Here is a 24,636-nt window from a genome sequence, read left to right as displayed (position 1 = left end):
AGCACATGTTTTGTGAAGTGAGGGGTAACCCCTAATTTTTGTCACAGTGTACCCACCTCGTGGTATAGCCAAAAAACAATGTATACTGAACTTAATGGGAAAGGGTTTTTTTTTCTCATTGCATGTTTTGTTTTTCACTGCATTTTGGCTAGGGGGTAGATTATTTCACACAACACTTGAATATAGGTCATCCGATGCCTTCGGCCGAAAGATATGTTCTGGTGATCGATGTAACATCGCGTTCTCTGCTGGCCGACATATTGGCGCGCTGCTCTGGCGGTACGGCTTTGGAGCCGGCCGTTGATTGTGCGTAGCACAAGGTGTCAGAACCTTTATGAAATTATTAAGTTTTCAGTTAGATTCTGAAGTGATCAAGCACGAACAGATAGTCACCTTTGATCTGGCACCGAAATAAATGACCCAAATTTAAGTACAGTGAGTTCGATCACTAAGCTGGGCTTGTGTACTTTTGACGAAAGTAATTAGCTAAAGTTAATTTCACTAAAACTAACTCACCAATCTAGTGCAGAATACCAAAACGGAAAAAAATTAGCAAGAAAACGTGGGTGTGGTTTGGGTGGTCACACGGCGGATCATCAGACTTGTACGTCTGATCAACTTCACTGTTAAAACGGAAAAAGAACGGCCGACATGGCGTTCACTAGTATGCCCAGGCTGCGTTTTTTTGTTTATTCCAGTGTAGGCTTCCAATTTCGATATCACAAAGACTGCATTGGTAGATATTGGTTAATGGGTAGGTGGCCCTACTTAAATAAAGTTCATAGTAATTACTAGTTCTTAATAATTCTAGATGCGAACTATCCAAAACCGTGACAAGCGCCACTTCACTCTTCCACGAAAGAACTCACATATTCAACAAAACAATAACATTCGACAATCACCACGATTACCATAAGAAATTAAACGAATTTAGAAAAGACATATACCCAAAAGTACAGGAACATTTAAGCGCGACCACAGAAAGAAGATTGGCTAAATTAAACAAGGACAGAGAGACACGAGTCCAAGTCGAGCTTAATGATAAAATATTTAGAAAAGAAAACCGTAGAAACAAGATAATACCGAGATTTTCACTACACATAGTAGATAACAACAAGAGAGAACGCTATAGTCGAGTTCCCCGACTATCTGATACCCGTTACTCAGCTATTCGAAGTGCGAAGGAGAGTCTTCAGCACATACAGTTTTTGGCGGTTTTGTGGGCGTTAGAGTGGGCGTGGCAAAAACTTTTTTAGCAAATCGATAGAAATTTACAAGACTAATATAAAAATGAAAAAATATCAAAACATTTTTCAAAAGTGTGGGCGTGGCAGCTTTGGGCGGTTTGTGGGAGTTAGAGAGGGCGTGGCAAAAAGTTTTTTGGCAAATCGTTAGAAATTTACAACACTAATACAAAAATGAAAAAATATCGAAACATTTTTCAAAAGTGTGGACGTGGCCGTTTTGGGCGGTTTGTGGGCGTTAGAGTGCGCGTGGCAATATGAATCGTCTATGTCCCTGGAGTCTGTATGCTTAATCTCAACTTTCTAGCTTTTGTAGTTCATACGGACGGACAGACGGACGGACAGACGGACATGGCCAAATCGACTCTGCTACTGATCCTGATCACGAATATATATACTTTATATGGTCGGAAACGCTTTCTTCTGCCTGTTACATACTTTTCAACGAATCTAGTATACCCTTTTATTCTACGAGTAACGGGTATAACAAAGGCGTCACTTTCCTAACAACTAAAGGTCAAGGGTTACACAAACAAAAAATTAGAAAAACAGTGGAAGAAACATAGGATAGACAAGCACTATTCAATAAATATATTATTATCAAAGTAAGTAACATAAAAGCCCACATAACCAAGAAAAAATCTACGATACAAAAAAAAAAAAATCTAGAAGGGCACAAACATTTAACGAACTTAGGGAAGTCATAACATTCATTATAAAAAAAGGATAAGCTACAATTATCTGATTATGTAAACAAAGTAGTCGATAACCATTAGCCAGTAAACTAAACATTATCCCAAAACTGTTATTTCATAAGGAACAAATAATAATATAAGATAGATAATAAGTTTAAAAAAAAGTAACTTTGTATTAGATGTAACAGTTATAAACACATGTTAAACATTAAGATAACCATTTTTAAAAATTTTTTAATTCAAAATATCGTCGGAGCTCGTGGCATACACCAACAACACGTCGCCTAATCACCCTTCTCCGATCCGGCCATTCCCTTTATGGCCTTTTCTTCAGACTGGGTGGGAAGGAGATAACATGCCCCTTCTCTCCGGCCACAGGGAAACAACACCGACCACTCAGAGCCGAGGAAATTCAACGAAGGTCGAAGACGAACTCTGACGAAGACACATTTGCTAAAAACATACAACTTTTGCAATAAAGAGATTCATTCTCATTTCACACCCCAAAATACTCAGTTGTTTGGGAGCTTTCCTCCCTCGGCCACAGGATTGTAACTGGCGCTTCCAGATCACTTATAATCCAGAATTTGCTACCCCATCTAGAACTAGATGGGTAAGCTCAACCGCTTACCTTGACAACAGCTTTACATTCGCATCAAATACTTGGGGAAGTGAGATACCCTGCACTTAAAGAAATTAAAACGTCTGGAAATTTTTCCTTTTTATTGTTCAAATTTCACAATACCTTTGACGGAGTGATTGGCATGGATATACTTCTGAAAATAGGAACAGAAAATGATTTGGTGAAATCACAATTGAGAACGACATTAAATCACTAATCCATTTGCTTTCAAAACAAATCGAATCCTGTTTTAGAACCCTAGAGTGTAAAGATAATTCCAATGACAGTGAATTTGCACAACGGCACATTTCAAACAGAACTAAAAAAAATTGCCCCATATCTGTTTTCGTCTGAAGGATTGTACCAGATTGTATCAGTTTACATCAGCTACATTGAAGTAGCAAATCATTCAGATTCCTTTAAACATATTGACTTGAGCACGCCAATAGTAGTTGAAGAATAAGAACAAGACAATGTTATAGAATTTAATTTTTCCGATTATGTAAAATTACAAGACAAAGCGAACACTAATTTTTTTAAACAATTACATCTAGATAACCTTAATACGGAAGAGTATATTGAATTAAAGAAACTTTGTTCAAATTTTAAAGACATTTTTTTGATGAAGACACAAACTTAACTTTTGCCAATACAATAAAACCCTTCGTTGCTCGGACGTTGAGCTTTCTTTTACTCTGTTGGGCCAAAAAAACCAAATTAGGTCCACGAAAGGTTGATCTTGTCCCGTAATTCGAAAATAATGAATTAATAATTAAGAAAATAGTAATCGCAAAAATGCACTTATTGTTCACTGATTGTTGGGTCATGCAGCCGAAAAAACAGTGCAATAGACTAATCTTATACTCTTAATATTGTAAGCCGAAGTAGTCAGTAATAGCAGTTGCGATGCCCATAGTGCAAACCGCTGTTTTCGCACAAATTTATCTGTGCGGCGCTCATTCCTACCTCTCTTTGTTATTTAACTACATTAAACTTGGGCAGAGCATTCGGCTGTCTGTCCCGCCAATTGTTACTTCTTCGTTTTTCGGCGGGATGAGTGGCGATTTCGGTGATAGTGGCTGTGTTTAAGCTAGCATTGTAACTGTTCGAGCCCTTGCATGTACACACATACATATTTATATACATACATACATTGCTACATATATCAAGTGCAGCCCGCCTCGTTACGTTCATTGACTCCGCTTGCATTTTCGGCATTCATTTTGTGCTCATCTTCCTGCTGAACCGAATTTTTGACCTTTTTAAAGCGTAAAGCCAATGCGTTGTTCAGCAGGTTGCAGAGGCTACAATCGTCGCTGTCTAATAAGACGCTAAGCGGTTTCGCCGAACCCACTCTTACTGTGAGGCTGGAGCAGATTGATGAGCTGCAAAGTGCCTTCAAAGTTCTGCATACAGAAATGGAGGAATTAGATTTCGACGAAATTGGCAGTGCAATGAGCGAGAGTTTTAATGAATTCATCGTAGAATTCAAGGCTAGTGCGCGCGCGGAAATAGCCAAACGCAATGTGCATTTTGTGCCACACCCGTGTAGTGGTCATCAGACGCGGCCAAAGCCGAGGCCGATGCCGCCTGTGCAGCTGCCAACGTTTGTCGGAGGCTACGCAAACTGGGCTGATTTTTACTCCGTGTTCACGAGCATAATCTACAGCCATCCGGACCTCTCCAACATTGAGAAATTTTAGCATCTGCGGTCATGTTTGAGGGGTTCGGCGTTATCCGATCATTGGAGATCCCAAACAGCAACTAGGAAGCGGCTTTAGAGTTGCTTCAAAAAAGGTTTGATAATCGGCGTCTCGTGTTTCAGGCACACACTACCGGGATTCTGGGTCTAAAGGTAGTACGGAATCGTTCAGGGGCATTGCTTCGGGAATTGTCGGACAAGTTTAACGCTCACATCCGTGCGTTGAAGGGTTTGGGCACCACTAAGCAAATCGCTGGCTGCATCATAGTGCAAGTGCTGCTGCAAAAGCTGGATGCGGCGAGCCAAGCTAAGTGGGAGGAGCGCTTGGAGGATCCGGTGTTTGTCAACCTTATTCCGTCGTGGGAATCGATGGCTGCATTCCTGGAGAGGCGATGAAGCACTTTGAAGGCCGTGGATTGCGCCATGGCAACCTACACGCCAGGCATTCAGGTGGGCAGAAATCGTTCGGCGCTAGTTCCTACCACCCAAAATTCTCTTGGTTGCATGCTTTGCCAATTTAGAGACATAGCGCCAGTAGATCGTCTGCGCGAGGCAAAGAGACTTGCACTTTGCCTAAATTGCCTAAAGGCAGGTTATCAGCTACGGCAATGCAGCTCGAGCCGCTCCCGCACCTGTGGAATCAGGTACCATACGCTGCTCCATCTAGATGGTCCGCCTTCCTCGCAGCCACATGTTCCGGTGTTTTCAAGTTCCCACACTGAGCCTTCCGCCCCGCTTTCGACTTCTTCTACTCTAATTGCCCAGGATCTCGGTAGTGACCTTGTGCTGCTAGCCACTGCAACCATCCTAGTGCATGCGATGCGGTCTGTCACTTCGGATTTCTCAACGAGCATAACAGCAGTTATCGCTCCCAATATCACGGATCGCCAGCCAAGTTTTAATGTGGACATTGGGGACTGGAAGATTCCAGAAAACGTGCCGCTCGCCGGCCCGGAATTTCATAAAGCTCAGCGTGTTGATATGTTAATAGGAGCTAGCCTTTTTATGAGCTGCTGTGCGTAGGTCAGATAAAGTTGTTGCCAGGACTTCCACTTCTTCAAAAAACTCGTCTGGGCTGGGTTGTGTCTTGAGGGTGCGCGCGCCCGTGCGGTAGCGCCTTAATAGCGTCACGCGTTCCTTCTCTAGCCAGCGAGGAAAACAGCATTGATGTTGGACTTGATTCGCTTCTGCAGCGCTTTTGGGAGGTAGAAAATTGTCCCGTCCCAATAGTTCAAGCCACGAAGGAGGAGCTAGATTGCGAGGTCCACTTTGTTAAAAAGTACACCCGAATGCCAGCTGGCGATTACTCGGTACGTTTGCCGCTAAAACTCCATTTGGATTCTTTAGGAGATTCCTATCCTCAGGCTGTGCGGAGATTCTTGTGGAAAGGAAGCTTACAAAGCATCCTGTCTTGAAGGTTAAATATGCGGCGTTCATGAAGGAATATCATTAACTACATATGTCGCCTGTGCCTGCTTCCGAGGTCAGCTCGTGCCGATATTTTTTGCCACATCACTGCGTCATGAAGGAGGATAGCTCTACCACCAAGCTTCGCGTTGTCTTTGACGGATCAGCTGCCACTTCCACTGGTTACTCGCTTAACGATGTGTTAATGGCTGGCCCGGTCATCCAGCCCAAGCTATTTCACTTCCTAATTCGATTTCGTTCACACCCAGTTGCCGTTACAGGAGACATATGTAAATGTACCGACCAGCTATTGTTTTCGTTCTCTGCCTTTCAGTCGCCATTGAGACCCTGCAGGCGCTCTGTTTTGTCTGCGATTGCTAAATTTTACGATCCTCTCGGCCTGGTCGGTCCTGTAATCACAAGGTGTAAAATCTTTTTGCAGCAGCTCTGCAAGGAAAAGCTGTCCTCGGATGTCGCAGTTTTGAAATGATAAGTTATGTTAGTTTCCCTCGGTTCGTGTTTAGCTCAGAGTCTGGCCTTGAGGTGCATGGTTTTTGCGATGCAAGCATTGATGCCTATGGAGCTTGAGTTTGAATGGTTTCTAAAGGGGAGCAAAGTTTTAGCCATTAGTTTTGTTTGAAGTCGCGCATAGCTCCGTTGAAGACCATAATAGTACCAAAGCTGGGGCTTTGTGGTGCGGATCTTCTGGCTAAAATCATGAGGGAAATAGTTGGCTTGAAAGTATTTAAAGGACGCTATTATTGTTGGTGCGATTCGACGGTGGTACTTTCCTGGATCCGAGATGAGCCAGCAAGGTTCAACATATTTGTGGCAAATAGGGTTGCTGCCATTCAGGACAGATGCCACAGCTTGGCGTTATGTTCCAACAGCGTTAAATCCGGCTGACATCTTATCCAGAGGATCCCTCCCGTCTGAGCTTAGCGAGTCGTCACTCTGGGCGCATGGACCCGCCTATCTTATGGAGCCTGAAAGAGATTGGCCAACAGCTGTTTGTCCTGACAAACCGGTGCTTGAACTTCATCGAAGTGTGTTCATCGCCATACGTGGATGTAATTGCTTGCTCCAAATTTGCAAATTCATACCCCTCACTGCAACGAGTGTTTGCATACATTTACAAATTTTGTAATGGAATTCGTCATCCTCGGCTCAACGTCGAACACATTCAAGAGGGTACCCAGATGAGCGCGCAGTTATGGGAGGACATGTCTAAAAACGCTGGGAAGAGTTTCATTGTCTAGTCCCATATTTACCAATTTACCAATTTAAACTTCTTAGAGTAGGCGGTCGCCTCCGGAATTCGTCATTGGACTTTGATGGCCGCCACCCGAAAATCCTTCCAAGGTCCCATCCGGTGACTTTGGCAATCTTTCGCATTACCATGAAAGCAATCTTCATGCCGGACCTCGAGTTCTTCTGGGTGCAATTCTATCCCAATATTGGCCTATTGGGGGGAGGAAGACGGTTACCAAGGCCGTGAACAGATGCATCAGATGTTTTCGGATTAAGCCGCGGCTGATAGAGCACATAATGGCGGACCGTCCCAAGGAGCGCTTGGAGGGATCTCACGCTTTTGAGGTTGCTGGTATAGACTTCTGTGGACCCTTCTTTCACAACCCGGATGCTCGCAACAAGCCTGCGGTTAAATGCTACGTCTGCGTATTTATATGCTTTGCAACCAAGGCAGTGCACCTGGAGCTGATAAAGGATCTCTCGTCAGTTGCGTTTCTGTGCGGACTCGAATCAAATTTGGTCGGACAACGCCACCAATTTTGCCGGCGCCAAGAATGAACTTCTGGAACTTCGAAGGTTATTTCTCAGCAGCGAACATCAAGGCTCCGTTCAGAATTTTTGCCTTTCGGAGACGATTGACTGACTGGTTCATCCCTCCATTACATCGCCCCATTTCGGTGGACTTTGGGAAGCGGCGGTGAAAACAGCCAAACATCATTTCTACCGCGCTGTGGGTACGGCGGTTCCGACCTTCGACGAGCTGAGGACGCTGGTGTGCCACATCTCGGCAGTTATTAACTCCAGACCTTTAGTTCCCATTTCAGAGAACCCTGCCGATCAGGACGTCCTCACTCCGGCGCATTTTCTCAATGGTGATCCGCCTTCGACGTTTGACAAGCCAGATGTAACGGGCCTTAACTATAATCGGCTTGACTCTTGGCAGCGCATCTCCTTTCTTCAGCAAATCTTTTGGTCGCGATGGAAGAAAGAATACTGGACGCTGCTCCAGCAAGTGGCGCATCCCAAAGCCTGGCGTAGCCGTGGACAACGTCGTTCTTGTTAAGGACGAGAATCTACCCCCTATGAGATGGCCTTTGGCGAGAGTCATGCAGTTGATTCCTGGCAGAGACGGCTTCGCTCGAGTTGCATCTGGAGTAATAAGGCGGGCAGTGAACAAGCTGTGTCTGCTTCCCCTTAAGGACTCTGTTGAAAACTAAGCTTGCAACGGGGGAGGATGTTGGGTCCTGCAGCCGCCAAAACTGTGCCAAAACTATTGTAAGCCGAAGTAGTCAGTAGTAGCAGTTGCGATGCCCATAGTGCAAACCGCTGTTCTCGCACGAATTTATCTGTGCGGCGCTCATTCCAATTTCTCTTTGTTATCTAACTACATTAAGCTTGGGCGCAGCATTCGGCTGTCTGTCCCGCCAATTGCCACTTCTTCGTTCTTCGGCAAAGACTTATCTTGTGAATTCGTTATAGCTCAATCATGTTGTTGTTTTTGTCTCGCTTTTAGTTTGTATCTATATTAATTCATTAAATTATTAATAAATTAATAATTTCTTATTTTTTTAATTTATTAAATATATTAAGTCGTAATTTCATAATTTATTTATTTTTTTTAAATTTATTAAATATATTAATTTGTAATATAATAATTTCTTAGCGGAGGTTAGTTGCACACACCAAGATGAGAGAAAAAATATCGCTAACGCGGCGTACTATCCGGCAAACAAGGAAATTCCCGAAAACAGTGCACACCAGTTGGCCGATATTAATTATACCTTTTTTCTCAGCACACAATTTCACTTTTCACTTGCAAATTCGCGGAGTTAGAATTGCGTCGACATATAATTGTGTACATATGTATATACCAGGATGTATGGAATGAATATATGTATATGTATCTATGTATGATGTATGAGCATGTGAACGTATGTAGATACATATGTGGTATGTAGATACCATCGAAGAAGAAGCACAACGAAGCGGGGGCGTCGTGGGCATAAGTTCTGCTTTATTCAGTTGCATTCATGAGACTAACTTTTAGCTTAAACTAGAGCGGCGCTCTTATCCGCTTTACTTCGCCAAAGCGGGCTCGGGTGATCGGCGGCGGCCGACCGCGAAGCTTGGAGAGCGCGAGCTCGTATGATAGCGAGAGCGTGAATGCGAACAAGATGGGCGAGCGCGGACGAGAGCGAAAGCTCTGTGCGCAGAGGCGATACAGTGGCCCCTCACATTAACAGGCTAACCCAAACATATTAACAGCAATAAAAAATTGTAGACTCCCCAAAACAAGGAAAGAAATTAAATCATTTTTAGGATTGCTAGGATACTTCAAAAAGTTTATTCGTGATTTCACAAGGATAACCAAACCCTTACCAGCACAATTGAAAGCAAAGAAGACGGTTAAAATTGACTAAAATTTCGTCGATACCTTCGAAATATGCAAAACTCTTCTATGTAATGATCCTGTCCTACAATATTCAGACTTTTCTAAACAATTTATTCTGACTACAGACGCTAGCAATGTAGCATTGGGAGCGGTACTGTCTCAAGGCAAGCGACAAACCTGTATCCTTCGCCAGCAGAACTTTGAAAGATACCGAGCAGAATTATAGTACAGTACAGAAGGAAATGCTGGCGATTATTTGGGCAATTAAATATTTTAGACCATATCTATTTGGTAAAAAATTAAAAATGGTTATGGACCATTTACCCCTGATTTGGTTAATGAATTTTAAAGAAACGGGCAGTAAACTTGTCCGCTGGAGACTTAAACTACTAGAATATGAGTTTGAAATTATTTATATAAAAGGATCACAAAATGTCGTTTCAGATGCGTTAAACAGAATAAATAGAAATTAACTGTAATGACATTCAAACATTGGTAGGCACAGTGGGTTTTACCTTTCATTCAGAACAACCAAACGACAGACTTCAATTGATCCTTGGAGAAGGGCCGAACTCCGAGTCCTTTATAATAGTCCCTTTTAAAAGTAAAATACGACGAACAATCATAAACCCAGAGTTCAACTTAGAAAGCATAGCCAAAACATTAAAAATTTTTCTAAAACCCAACTAAATCTGCGCAGTATATAAAACAGACAGAATATTTAATTAGAAGGCGTGCTCACAATATTTTGCTCACAGTAACATTTATAAACTTGTCAAATGCAAGATATTTTTAACAGACCTCATAGGCATCGACAACCAAGAAGAACAAATTCGTACGCAACATGAAAATTCAAATCACACTAAAACTGAAAAGAGAGTTCTATTTCCCAAACATGAATGAAAAAGTAAAACAGATAATTCCATACTGTAATGCATGCCAAACTTTAAAATATGACAGAAACCCACCTAAACAAGCCTATCAAAAAACAGAAACCCCGGATGGACCATTAAATATAGTACACACGGACTTGTATACTATTAACGGCCGATACGTGGTTACAATAATAGATAAGTTCTCGAAATTTGCGACAGTTTATACGATCCCAACCAGGGATAATATTTATATTATAGGGTATTTATACCACAAGGGCTATTTTGCAATTTATTCAAAATTTGGCATACCAAAAAAAATCATTTGCGACCAAGATACCGAATTTCAAAAGTTTTTGATCACAATATAATATAGATTTACACACTACTTCGTTTTCGCAATCTTCAAGCAATGCTCCAGTTAAACGGTTGCATTCCACACTGACCGAAATCTATAGAATCATTATGTATCGAAAGTCCAGAGAAAAGCTCTAATGCAATCACGAGGAAATTTTATCAGAAACATTAATCACATATAATAACGCAGTCCATTCTGTTACTAAATTAACTCCATTGGAACTTTTCTCGGGAAGAACCCATCTTTTTAATAAAAATATTACGTTTGAAAGACGTAATACCCTAATGACCTATACCCTATGATTAAGAAACAAGTAGACCAGGCAAAAATAACTAAAATACAAAAACTTAATCAGAATAGACACGAACCACTACCGGTTACCCCAAATCAAACACTACACATAAAAGAAAATTGAAGGAATAAATTAATGGCAGATTCACTCAACAAATAGTATACGCAGGCCCAACGTTGCTAACTAAGAAAAACCAAAAACTTCATAAATCAAAGATAAGAAGGAATATTAATAGAATAGTCAATAAGGGTAGCAACATTACAGATCCGGATTCCACATCAACATCGAACACGACCTAAACGAAATAAAACTTTAAACTGACAACTAATAAAAACAAATGAAATTTAATTATTAAAAACAAAAAAAGAGTCATTAACACAAAATTATATTTATTATATAATACATTTTGTTTAAATAAACTTGTTAATATGAATAATATTAGTATAAATGTAACCTTAATAAATTTGGAAAAGTTTACGTTAAAAGCAAAAAAAATGATGAATATAAGATAAACAATACAAAAAAAAAAGAAGAAATTAATAAGTTTAAGAATCAGATTTATCTAAGCGCAAAAATAAAAAAATAATGATAATGAAATAATAATAATGAAATTCCCCTTAAAATACAAATAATCAAGCAAGAAGAAATTGTATTTATTAAAATTATTATTAATATTTTATTAAAAGTCTATCAACAAAAATCTTCAGTTGAACAAATAAAAACTAACAAATCAGAAAAGCTATAATTCAAACCTATTCAAAGACATAAACAAAATTAAGTCAAATAAAATGAATGCCAAAATAAGCTACAATAAATGTCAATTAGAAATTAAGTCTAACAGCGAGAAGATATTAACAGTCCAAGGATTTTAGAAGTCAAAAATTTAAAGTTTATCATGCAGCAAATACCCTATACCTGGACATGCAAGCACAATCTGCAGCATTAAAAAATCAAACAATGTTCAGATTATCGTCGCCAATGTACTAAGGCTTATACCTACAGATGTTCCAAACGATAGGCCAGTGATCCTCGTTCAACCCTTACATTCGTTACGGGCCTCACTCCGTGCAAGGGGGTGAGGACTTACGATAACAGCGACAACCTTGTCTTTCATATTGAACTCATCTCTACTCTGTGCATATCAACGAACGGGATCATAAGCACCGACGAATAACAATAGTGACATACATAAATATCTAATAAAGCTTTCGTCTTTACTCTGTGAGCATCAACTAACGGAATAAAAAGCTCTAGCATGTAACCATAGCAGCATACAAGTTAATTTATTTGTTTATGAATGAGATAAAAAATAAATTTACAATTTTATTTTTTTCACCTTTATTGATTGAATTAGACTAAATTAAAGTTCTACTCTAGCTCCCTAAACTGGCCATTTGTGAATCAGAATTTGCTGTAGCGGTGGCAGCGATGGTGGCAGCGCTGGTGCAGCGACGGTGGCAGCGACGAATCAAAGTTTGATAACAGAGTGTCAGTTGTGCAGTCGGCTGTAATTGGTTAATTGCAGTTCTGCTGATGACTTCTTAATAAATTTGGCTTTTTCCTGTTGTTTTCAATATTTCGCATGAATTGCATGTGCCCGTGTGACCTGCTTGGCAATTTCCTGTTGTGGCTTATATTTATTTGGAATTGCAGGTGCCCGTGTGAACTGTTTTCCAACTGCAGTTCAATGCTCTGTTAATATTGCTCGTGTTATGATTTGGTTTACTTTTTGTTGGCGCGTGCTGGAAATAATGCAGACGCTGACCTATGCTTTACTTTATAAGCTTTTGGTAAAGCGTGTTGTTAACTCCCCCCCTCTATTTTAGGCTTGTCCTCAAGCGACGTTCATTAGAAGAATGGTATGGTGTTGAGATTAACTCTGTTGGTGGTTTTCAGGGGTTCGGGAGATGCCACTTGTAGAATAATCTTCTCTTGCTTTCGTTTGCAACAGTATGAAAACCCTGCGACGATTGTGGAGGTAGCGAGGAGAAGGGTGACGTAGTATTTGTTATAATTGCTATCTGTTTCCAATTCTGCCAAACGTTTGGTGTTGTTAATATGTAAACTTTCCAGAGCGTTGAGAGATAGTATTTTGATTCGTTCTTTCTCTGCAGGGGTTATTTGGATCATGGGCCTTGATGATTGTATGGGCTTCGTCTCAACGTTGTTGAACTCTTTTCCGTTGATGGTGAGTGTCTCGTTGAAGAAGTTGATGACGTATGTTCCCTCCAGTTTCTGCATTTTGTTGTTCCACTCTAGTGTGTCATTGTAGTTGTTAACCATTATAAGACCGCTGCTTGCTTGCGTTGCTGAATTCACATAACCCTTTCTCTCCTATCAAAAGCTTAGGTAGACAAGTACTATTGCTTATGTTTACAATATTATTCTTGTTACAAATTTTAATTTTATGATAAGTTTTACATTTATTTATTATGCCAAACATATTTCCGTTATTAAAAACTATTTCTTGAAATTTTATGTTTACAATTGTGTTCTTTGTGATAATGGGCTTGATAATTGTGTTTTCGTATATAGTTTTTTCTAAATTTGGAACTTTAATTATATATAAAATTGTTGTTTTGTTATTTAAAATAGTAACATCGGAAAATTCTAGCATTTCTTATATGGATAGTAATGGCATATTGCTTTCTTTGAATATTTTATCAATTTCAATTATTTCTTTTTCATTTAATAAGAACGTATTTATTGCATTTAGCTTAGCCCATTGAATGGCGTATTTAACATTTATGATTTCTTCTTTGACGAGTTATTTCTGAGTTAACATAACTGTCTTTTCTGATAGAGTTTGATAAAGAATTAGTAAATTTAATTATCTGATTTAGTCTTTATTGAAATTGATTGTTAATTTAAATTTGTTTGTTGCTATTGTTAATAAGATCGTTCATATTATCTTGGAGTAGAATTAAGTCGTCGTGGTCTGGAGTACCGGCAATGTACTTCCATGCGGTTCCTATTAAATTGATTGCTCTAGTGTTTCTAATATGTAGTGTGGGGGATAATGTTTGGAGAATAAAGAATGTTTGAACCAATTCGTGTTTCATAGTGAAACGTACGTATGAAGTTTAGGTATTTAAAGTGTTTGTAATGTGGTTTATATCTATAACATGAATTATTCTTGTGGTGGATGTTTGAATTTTCCCTAATCCTTTATTTATTACTGCAGTCTGTACGTCGGTATAGTTGGTAATGCCTAGAAGTCCATTCGCTATTGTTATGGTGCATAGCCTTAATGTCTTAAAAGGGTAATATAATTTTAGTTATTTCGTATGTTACTGTTCATAAATAAACTCGCCAGTGTTACTGTTTAGTTTGATTTATTGGTTAGTTTCAGACACTTAATATTAATTAGTTCGACACCGATGCGTACGTTTTCTTGCAGATCAAAAATGTGACTGATTTAAGCTTTGGCTGTACTCACGCCATACGATTCAACTAGCATAAGACGTAAACAAGTTACAGTTAGAAGGGAGTTAGAAGTTTGGAAAAGTACTGGGCAAGCTCGCGGACAATTACAGCGGTGCGATGCTTACATTGATTCCGCTGATAAGCTCCGCTGAAGCTGCAGACAAATGATAATGTAAACAAAGATGAAGGGTGACTTGTTCGCGCATACAGGGTGTCTCGTTCCCAAACATACCGGCCCCCCTGAACGGTTGTTCAGCAGAGAGGCAGTACAGCGATTTTGGCAATTGGGCGTTTGTATAATCCGTGAGCAGTCTTCACTGTAACGACTCGGACCTTGTCGTCGATTCCTGCGTGCACTGCGGTGATGCGGCCAAGAATCCATTTAGAGGGCGGTAGATTGGGCTCCTTGAGTACTACCAGTGTGTCGATCTTCAGATTCTCGGTTTCCGGATGCCACTTTGTCCGCTCATGAAGAGATGTCAGGTATTCCATATGCCACCTTTTCCAAAAGCCTTGAACCATGGCTTGCAGCTGATTCCACCTCTCCAATCGATTGACTTGCATATCCAAACGACAGGGTTCAGGCAATGCAGTATACGGAGATCCAGTCAAAAAATGAGCAGACGTCAGTGGATCCAAAGAATTATCCCCAGTTGGGCACAGCGGGCGTGAATTCAGGATAGCTTCAATTTGGGTCAGGACAGTAGAGAGCTCCTCAAACGTTAAAGCCTTTGATCCAAGTATCCGTTTCATATGGAGTTTAATTGAGCGAACTCCAGCTTCCCACATCCCTCCAAAATGGGGAGCAGACGGGGGTATAAAGTGCCAAGAAATCCCTTCATTGGCAAAGAATCCTGCTAGTTCCTCATCTTTGGCTTGTTGAATGGCCAGACGTCTCATGTCATCCAAAGTTCGCTTGCTTCCATGAAATGTAGTTCCGTTGTCCGAATACAGGTCAGTAGGCTTCGCTCGGCGGGCAATGAATCGTTGAAAGGCTGCGATGAAAGCCTGTGTAGTTAGCTCACTAACAACCTCGATGTGAAGTGCCTTTGTAGTGAGGCACACGAAAATAGAAAACCATGCCTTTCCGATGCGTGGAGTTCTTCCTTTTGATTCCTTGATTGCGATCGGTCCAGCGTAGTCCAGCCCTGTGTGTTGAAAGCAGCGGCTAGCTTGAACTCGAGGAACTGGTAGCTCTCCCATGATCTGGTTGCTTGTGCCCTTTCGTTGAAGAAAACAGGATTTGCATTGGAAGACTGCCTTTCTGACGAGATTGCGGGCTCCCAGAATCCAGTACTGCTGACAAAGATTGGTGAACGTTGCATCAACTCCAGTGTGCAGATAGGAGACATGAAAATGTCGACCCAGCAGTCCAGCTAGTGGTGTATCTTTAGGTATCAGAATCGGGTGCTTGGCGTTGTAGTTGAGTGTAGATTGCTCGATTCTCCCACCGACTCGCATTACTCCATAATCATCCAGAAACGGAGAAAACCGGATAAGATGCGATTTAGCGTTAAGCTGGCGTCGATTCTCTAGCTGCGCATATTCTCTGGCAAAGGATTTTTGTTGCACATGTCGAATAAGTCGGCGCTGTGCGTCCAGCAACTCTTTAGACGTAAGGAATTGTGCCGAATTCCTATGATGAGATCGAAGAGTGTGAATAAAGCGATGACAGTAGCTAGATACCCTTATAAGACGCGTCCAGGTTGAGAATTTGTGGATGAGTAACTCGTGTATACTTTCATCAGGAAAGTTATGTAGAGTCGTTGGCTTTATGGCTCGTTCTTCGGTGTTGACATCGAAACTTGAAGATACGCTGAACTTGCTTGTAGAAGGTGGCCACTCAGAGGTGGGTGTGGCCAGCCAGGACGGACCTTTCCACCACAGTCGATGCTCCAGAAGCTTTGACGGATGAAGTCCTCGGGAAGCACAATCACCAGGATTGTCTTCCGTGCGAACATGGTTCCAGCAGCTACGGGGAAAGTCGCTCAATATCTCAGAAGTTCGGTTGCAGACGTAGGTGTTCCACCGTCGAGGGGGAACTGAAAGCCAGTGTAGCACAATTTCTGAATCTGTCCAGCAGCTCGTGCTGAAAAGAGGAATTGTTAGTGATGTTTCGACAATAGAAAGCAATCGAGATAGAAGTAACGCAGCGTTTAGCTCCAAACGTGGAATTGATACGGGCTTGATCGGGGCCACCCGTGTTTTGGCGGCAACCAGAGTTACTTGAAAGCTGCATCCAACTGCAACTCGAGCGTAAACTACCGCACCGTAGGCGTGCGAGGATGCGTCGGCGAATCCGTGTAGTTGAACATCTCGAAATGGTGACGCAATATACCGTGGTACTTGGCATTGCGTAAGTGCTGGCAAATCCTCTACTAAGGCTCTCCAGCGCGTACGTAGACTTTCAGGAATGGGGTCGTCCCACTGCAGGACACTTGTTCAGCTTTCTTGGAAGATTAGCTTGAGTAGAACTGTGACCGGCGCTACCAGTCCAAGCGGATCATAAATTCTTGATAGCTGAGACAAGAGTTCTCTTTTCGTCGGAGAAATGGTCGCATCGCATCCCTTTAGGTTGAGATACAGAACGTCCTTTCCAGGGTTCCATTGGATACCAAGAACTTTGACAGGTGAATCCGCAGCTGATTTGTTGAGGAGCTGGATAGGTTCAAAACATCTATCTTCCTCTGGTATTGATTTCAGAAGACGCCAACTATTAGAACTCCATTTGCGTAGCTTGAATTTTCCCTTATCTAAGAGGGCTATAAGCTCGTCCTTGAGAATCATAAGCTCCTCGAATGTGTTGGCGCCTGTAGGGATATCGTCCACATAGGCATCGTGCAGAAGAGCGTGAGCTGCTGCAGGGTATTCATGGCCATGATCGTCGGCAAGTTGCTTTAGAACTCGAACAGCCAGAAATGGTGACGGTTGTAACGAACTGCTTTTCTTATTTCTGCTCGCTACGAAATGCAACGGCTAGCTCAGAGACTTTGTTTGTTCGTCCCACCAAATTTATGATTTGTGTGATTGCCCGACCAAGAAGAAGACAGATATTCAGATTTAACCTGATTCGCTGAGATTCGCTGATCTTCACGTGCGGCGATCCACTCTGGATGCCCGCTTGACGCACTTGTGTTCCCGTCGTTTCACTGTCACTCGGTATCGACTCTTCGCGTACTTCTTAGCTTTCCGTATGGCTGTATGGCCCTCGCGTACTTCTTCTTGACTGTATGGCTGTATGGCCCTCGCGTACTTCTTCTTGACTGTATGGCTGTATGGCCCTCACTTCTTCTTGACTGTCCCGAGCTGCGCCGGCGCCGTCCCTTATATCGGCTGCGGGAATCCCGTTATTTCCCCTTTGCACACGGCTCGCTCGGGTACAAGGTCCAAACATGTCCCGTTAGTTCACGGTGCGTCCTCTTTGTGCCTGTCCAAAGTCCGCACCGTTACCGTATGACCTCTACGCCCTTGGCGGGTTCGAGTCCAAGGTCCAGCGCGGTACCGTTAATTCACGGTCTCTCCGCGTTGCCGGGGTACAAGGTCCATTATTTACCGTTCGACCTGACCGCCCTTGGCTCCTCTCGCATTCCAGCCGTCTTCGCTGTTGCTACGCCGATCTCCTGCACCCGGATTTGTGGGGAGTTTTAAGACTCCTCACATCTCCCCCTTTCTTCGGAAGATTTCAAAAGAATGCTGCTTCCGGCGGTCCTCTGCTTCGGTTCCTCCTTGCATAGGCAACTTCCTCAATCACCTCTCGTCGACCCTGCGCCCTCTGTTCTCAGCCTGGCAGTCGCAGCTTATAAGACCCCGTCGTTCAGCGTCTTGACTTGGCATCTTGAACCTCCTTGCGCCTTCCTGATCGCAGCCTTACGTCTCAGCCTATTCGAGCATCTTGACGTGGCATCTTGATCCTCAACGTTCCATCCTCCTCCCGTCGACCTGCCTCCTTGATCTCAGCCCGGCAGCCTCAGCCTAGTAGACCCTGTCGTTCGACGTCTCGACTCGGCATCATGATCTTTGCGCCCTTCTCCAGCCTCCTGTATCTGTTGCCGTCCGCTTCTTGTCACCAGCCCCGCATTTAAACTTCCCGCCTCTTCATCGCTTCACATCCCTGGCAACTCCACCGATACTCACCATGATCGACTTATCGATGTTGGCGACCGGCGTTGCCACCTCCGATTCCTACCGATGTTGTCCCATCGCAGATTGCGCGATCGAGTTATCGATATTGGCGACCGGCGTTGCCACTTCCTGTTCCGATATTCCGATGTCGTGCCGATTGCTGCCAATAGTGTGGCAGCGTGTTGAAAATCAATATAATATCCAGTATTTTTGTTCCCTATCGATCGACCGCTATTATCGTAGCGCCCCCATCCCGATTTTCTCCAGTCACGTGGATTTCGGAGTTGCAGCTCAATGGAGGTAAGTTACGGAATTTAGTGTAAAAACCGCCATATTTACTCATCCTCTCTTTTTATTTTTACTGTGAGCAACGTGTGCCCTTACCCTCCCCTGACCCACAACTCTCTATTTGTCGTTTTCGCTTTTTGTGTTTATTGAGGCACATATACTTGAATGTCCCCGCCGCGACGCACCTTCAGTCGAAACCGCTGGCCGTCCAGCACGAACAACTTGGCCCAGCGGTCCTTGTGACTTCTGCCCGCCTGGGCCTCGGCCTCCTCGACCACTTTGGGTGGCCACTCCGCGCGCTCGAGTTCCTTCCATGGCTTCTCGCACAGCGACTGCTGCCTGCGGAGGCAGTGTCGCTGCGGTGGCTGTCTTGCCTCGGGGCACGACTCCTGCCGCGCGAGCTTCGGTGGTGGTGATGCGGGCCACACCCACGGACCCTTCTCCGGGTGCTCTCCCGCGTCTCCGACCTCTACCCGTGCGCGAACTTGCGGGTCGCGCGCTCGCTTCTCCACCGGCCTCCATCCGACCGCGCCCACCTCCTCCCACACGCGGGCCTCCGGCGTGTCCTCCGGCGGTGCGGGCCATGTCCAGGTCACCGTTTGCTGGTGCCACCGGCGGCCGCCCAGACCGATTGTGCGCAGCGTCTGCGCGACGTGCGCCTGGTCCACTTCCCAGGACTGCTGCCGCTCGCACCGGGGCCCCTCCTCATCCTGGGGTGGCGGCGTCGGCGTGCGCGGCGGCGGCGGCGTCGGTGGTGCTGACGGCGGTGTTGGCGTGCGTGGTGGCGGTGGTGGCTGCGGCTGCGCCGGTGGCGGCGTCGGCGGCAACGGCGGTTGCGGTTGCGGCGTCGGTGGCTGCAGCATCTCTGGCTGCTGCGGCTCCGGTGTCGGCGGCTGCTCCTGCTGCGTCGGCGGCTGTGACTGCGCCGGTGGCGGCAGCGGCGGCTCTGGCTGCGGCGTCGGTGGCTGCGGCCTCTCTGGGTGCTGCGGCTCCGGCGTCGGCGGCTGCTCCTGCTGCTGCTGCGTTGGTGGTGGCGGTGGCGATGGCTGCGACGGCGGCGGTGGTGTCGGTGGCAGCGGGGGCTGCCGCGGGGGCAACGACGACGGGGAGTGGGGCACCCACAGTGCCTCCTCCTCCTCTTGCCACTCCGATAGGCGTTTTTCCCACGCGGCCTTGGCGGCGGCTGCCTTCCGCTCCACCACCATCCGCTCGAACCGCCGCAGCGTGGCGATCCGTGCATCCGAGAGCTCGCGTATCTCCCGCGGGTCCTTCGACGGCATCGCCTCTCCAAGCCGAATCCGACCGTTGCCCTGCGTCGCCCGCCGCACGCTGCGGAAGGCCAACCTCGCGCACCGGCCTCCTTCGTCCTCTTCCGAGGACACCACCGGGGTGACGGTCTCACCCCCGTCGTCCTCCTCGCTCTCCGAAGAGAGGGACACATAATCCACGGGTTCTTCGGCCATCGCCTCGTCCTCCGACAGCTCCGTGTCGGGCACCTCCTCCGTGTCCTCCTGGACCGGGGATGGGGATCGCGACACCAAGGGTGACGCCAGAAGCTGGAGGTAGGACTCGGAGTCCGCCCTCCATATCGCTCCGGGCTGTTCCCCGGTGCCGGTCACCCTCACCTCCCGGTTGTTCTGTGCGTTGCTGCTCATCTCGTGCCGACTTGATCTTAAAAGAAAGCCTCTAGCTTTTTCCGCCGCGACGAAACCTCGGTTTTCGATTTACTCCTTTCCGCCGTTATTCCGCGGGGCCTGTACCGGTAACGGGATTCTCCTCCGTGCACCTGCCTCCTACGGAATTCGCAATCGTGTGCGTTAGCCGTTAACGGTTTTCCGGCTGTGTACCCTCCCTGTCCCGCTCTCGCGCTCCAACGGGCCTTTTGCGTGTGTGTGTGTGTGTGTGAGTGATTAACTGCGACTTCCGACTTCTCGATACCCTGTATCGTCTTCCCCCCTTCATCGCGAAAGGGTTTTATTGTGGAGTGTCTCTCTCGTTGTCCTCTGGCCCGCCGGTGCCCGCGCTTCCCGGCTTCAAATCGCTAATATGAGCCGTTTTTGTCTTCTTCGTTGTGGCGTGTTCCAAAATACAAATCACCGGCGACGTGAATTTCTTTATTTTGAACGGCCCGTCGAACTTCGGTGCCAGCTTTGCCGCGAAGCCCTCAGCTGCTTTTGATAGGTGGTGCTCCTTGGCCCACACAGTTTCGCCCACCTTCGGTTTCCACGGCCTCCTCCGGAGATTATAGTGGCGCGCCTGATCCTGCGCTGCCTTTTCCATGTTCCTTCGCACCAGTTCGAAGATCTCCTTCAGTTTTCCCGCGTTTTCCGCCGGCGTCTGTGGACATCTGCCCGTTCCGGCCGTCCGTTCATCGAACAATGCATTCGGCAGCCTCGGTTCTCTTCCCTGCGTTATAAATGCCGGCGAGTATCCAGTGGTTTCTGCCACGCTCGTGCTCACCGCCAACTGCAGCTCTGGCCAGTTCTCGTCCCATGTCCTCTGATCGGCCCCCGTGAACTGCGCGATCATCGTCTTCACGGTCCTGTTGGCCCTTTCGGTCGGGTTTTCTTGTGGAGTGTATGGAGCCGTGAGCTGGTGTATTACACCCAGCTCCTCCAAAAACCTCTTGAATGCCCTGCTCGTGAACTGGACTCCGTTGCCCGTGATTATGACCTTTGGCACTCCGTACCTGGCCACTATCCGCTCTCGCACGGCCTTTCGTAGCGTCTCGGTGGTCGCCCTACGCATCGGAACGATCTCGGTCCAATTGGAGAACCTGTCCACCAGGACCAGCAGCATCGAATTGCCGTGCTTTGACCTCGGCAAGGGGCCCACAAAGTCCGCACATACGGTGGCCCACGGTTCTTCCGGCACCTCTGTCAGCATTTTCCCGGCAGCTTGCAGCTGGTTGGGCTTGTATCTCATGCAGCTCTCGCAGTTCTTCACGTATTTCCTGACGTCTCGGTGCATTCCTGGCCAGTGGTACCTGGCTGCCACCCTCGCCATAGTCTTCCGACTTCCCAGGTGTCCCGCCGTCGGCATGTCGTGGTTCTCGGCCATGACGCGCTGTCTCTCCTTGGTTGGTACACACAGCTTCCATGACACCACATCCTCGTGTCCTGCCCGAGTGGGGCACCCACAGTGCCTCCTCCTCCTCTTGCCACTCCGATAGGCGTTTTTCCCACGCGGCCTTGGCGGCGGCTGCCTTCCGCTCCACCACCATCCGCTCGAACCGCCGCAGCGTGGCGATCCGTGCATCCGCGAACTCGCGCATCTCCCGCGGGTCCTTCGACGGCATCGCCTCTCCAAGCCGAATCCGACCGTGGCCCTGCGTCGCCCGCCGCACGCTGCGGTAGGCCATCCTCGCCCTCGCGCACCGGCCTCCTTCGTCCTCTTCCGAGGACACCACCGGGGTGACGGTCTCACCCCCGTCGTCCTCCTCGCTCTTCGAAGGGAGGAACACATAATCCACGGGTTTATCGGCCATCGCCTCGTCCTCCGACAGCTCCGTGTCAGGCACCTCCTCCGTGTCCTCCTGGACCGGGGATGGGGATCGCGACACCAAGGGTGACGCCAGAAGCTGGAGGTAGGACTCGGAGTCCGCCCTCCATATCGCTCCGGGCTGTTCCCCGGTGCCAGTCCCCCTTACCTCCCGGTTGTTCTGTGCGTTGCTGCTCATCTCGTGCCGACTTGATCTTAAAAGAAAGCCTCTAGCTTTTTCCGCCGCGACGAAACCTCGGTTTTCGATTTACTCCTTTCCGCCGTTATTCCGCAGGGCCTGTACCGGTAACGGGATTCTCCTCCGTGCACCTGCCTCCTACGGAATTCGCAATCGTGTGCGTTAGCCGTTAACGGTTTTCCGGCTGTGTACCCTCCCTGTCCCGCTCTCGCGCTCCAACGGGCCTTTTGCGTGTGTGTGTGTATGTGTGAGTGATTAACTGCGACTTCCGACTTCTCGATACCCTGTATCGTCTTCCCCCCTTCATCGCGAAAGGGTTTTATTGTGGAGTGTCTCTCTCGTTGTCCTCTGGCCCGCCGGTGCCCGCGCTTCCCGGCTTCAAATCGCTAATATGAGCCGTTTTTGTCTTCTTCGTTGTGGCGTGTTCCAAAATACAAATCACCGGCGACGTGAATTTCTTTATTTTGAACGGCCCGTCGAACTTCGGTGCCAGCTTTGCCGCGAAGCCCTCAGCTGCTTTTGATAGGTGGTGCTCCTTGGCCCACACAGTTTCGCCCACCTTCGGTTTCCACGGCCTCCTCCGGAGATTATAGTGGCGCGCCTGATCCTGCGCTGCCTTTTCCATGTTCCTTCGCACCAGTTCGAAGATCTCCTTCAGTTTTCCCGCGTTTTCCGCCGGCGTCTGTGGACATCTGCCCGTTCCGGCCGTCCGTTCATCGAACAATGCATTCGGCAGCCTCGGTTCTCTTCCCTGCGTTATAAATGCCGGCGAGTATCCAGTGGTTTCTGCCACGCTCGTGCTCACCGCCAACTGCAGCTCTGGCCAGTTCTCGTCCCATGTCCTCTGATCGGCCCCCGTGAACTGCGCGATCATCGTCTTCACGGTCCTGTTGGCCCTTTCGGTCGGGTTTTCTTGTGGAGTGTATGGAGCCGTGAGCTGGTGTATTACACCCAGCTCCTCCAAAAACCTCTTGAATGCCCTGCTCGTGAACTGGACTCCGTTGCCCGTGATTATGACCTTTGGCACTCCGTACCTGGCCACTATCCGCTCTCGCACGGCCTTTCGTAGCGTCTCGGTGGTCGCCCTACGCATCGGAACGATCTCGGTCCAATTGGAGAACCTGTCCACCAGGACCAGCAGCATCGAATTGCCGTGCTTTGACCTCGGCAAGGGGCCCACAAAGTCCGCACATACGGTGGCCCACGGTTCTTCCGGCACCTCTGTCAGCATTTTCCCGGCAGCTTGCAGCTGGTTGGGCTTGTATCTCATGCAGCTCTCGCAGTTCTTCACGTATTTCCTGACGTCTCGGTGCATTCCTGGCCAGTGGTACCTGGCTGCCACCCTCGCCATAGTCTTCCGACTTCCCAGGTGTCCCGCCGTCGGCATGTCGTGGTTCTCGGCCATGACGCGCTGTCTCTCCTTGGTTGGTACACACAGCTTCCATGACACCACATCCTCGTGTCCTGCCCGAGTGGGGCACCCACAGTGCCTCCTCCTCCTCTTGCCACTCCGATAGGCGTTTTTCCCACGCGGCCTTGGCGGCGGCTGCCTTCCGCTCCACCACCATCCGCTCGAACCGCCGCAGCGTGGCGATCCGTGCATCCGCGAACTCGCGCATCTCCCGCGGGTCCTTCGACGGCATCGCCTCTCCAAGCCGAATCCGACCGTGGCCCTGCGTCGCCCGCCGCACGCTGCGGTAGGCCATCCTCGCCCTCGCGCACCGGCCTCCTTCGTCCTCTTCCGAGGACACCACCGGGGTGACGGTCTCACCCCCGTCGTCCTCCTCGCTCTTCGAAGGGAGGAACACATAATCCACGGGTTTATCGGCCATCGCCTCGTCCTCCGACAGCTCCGTGTCAGGCACCTCCTCCGTGTCCTCCTGGACCGGGGATGGGGATCGCGACACCAAGGGTGACGCCAGAAGCTGGAGGTAGGACTCGGAGTCCGCCCTCCATATCGCTCCGGGCTGTTCCCCGGTGCCAGTCCCCCTTACCTCCCGGTTGTTCTGTGCGTTGCTGCTCATCTCGTGCCGACTTGATCTTAAAAGAAAGCCTCTAGCTTTTTCCGCCGCGACGAAACCTCGGTTTTCGATTTACTCCTTTCCGCCGTTATTCCGCAGGGCCTGTACCGGTAACGGGATTCTCCTCCGTGCACCTGCCTCCTACGGAATTCGCAATCGTGTGCGTTAGCCGTTAACGGTTTTCCGGCTGTGTACCCTCCCTGTCCCGCTCTCGCGCTCCAACGGGCCTTTTGCGTGTGTGTGTGTGTGTGTGAGTGATTAACTG

At 47.0% G+C, this 24,636-nt stretch overlaps 1 protein-coding gene across 1 annotated transcript; it reads right to left on the bottom strand.

Moving 5' to 3' along the window:
• Positions 1-14,513: 14,513 nt before the first annotated feature.
• LOC122625579 lies at positions 14,514-16,576 on the bottom strand. The gene is made up of 2 exons (XM_043805667.1): positions 16,527-16,576; positions 14,514-16,350 (listed from the first exon to the last, which is right to left on the bottom strand). The coding sequence occupies exons 1-2, from the start codon at positions 16,574-16,576 to the stop codon at positions 14,514-14,516; spliced, it is 1,887 nt and encodes a 628-aa protein (XP_043661602.1).
• Between the last annotated feature and the right edge of the window lie 8,060 nt (positions 16,577-24,636).

The sequence above is a fragment of the Drosophila teissieri genome, unplaced genomic scaffold (genome assembly GCF_016746235.2).
Source record: "Drosophila teissieri strain GT53w unplaced genomic scaffold, Prin_Dtei_1.1 Segkk125_quiver_pilon_scaf, whole genome shotgun sequence".
Taxonomy (NCBI): Eukaryota; Metazoa; Arthropoda; class Insecta; order Diptera; family Drosophilidae; genus Drosophila; species Drosophila teissieri.
Note: the sequence above shows the minus strand (reverse complement) of the source record. Positions and strands in the feature narration are given on the sequence as shown.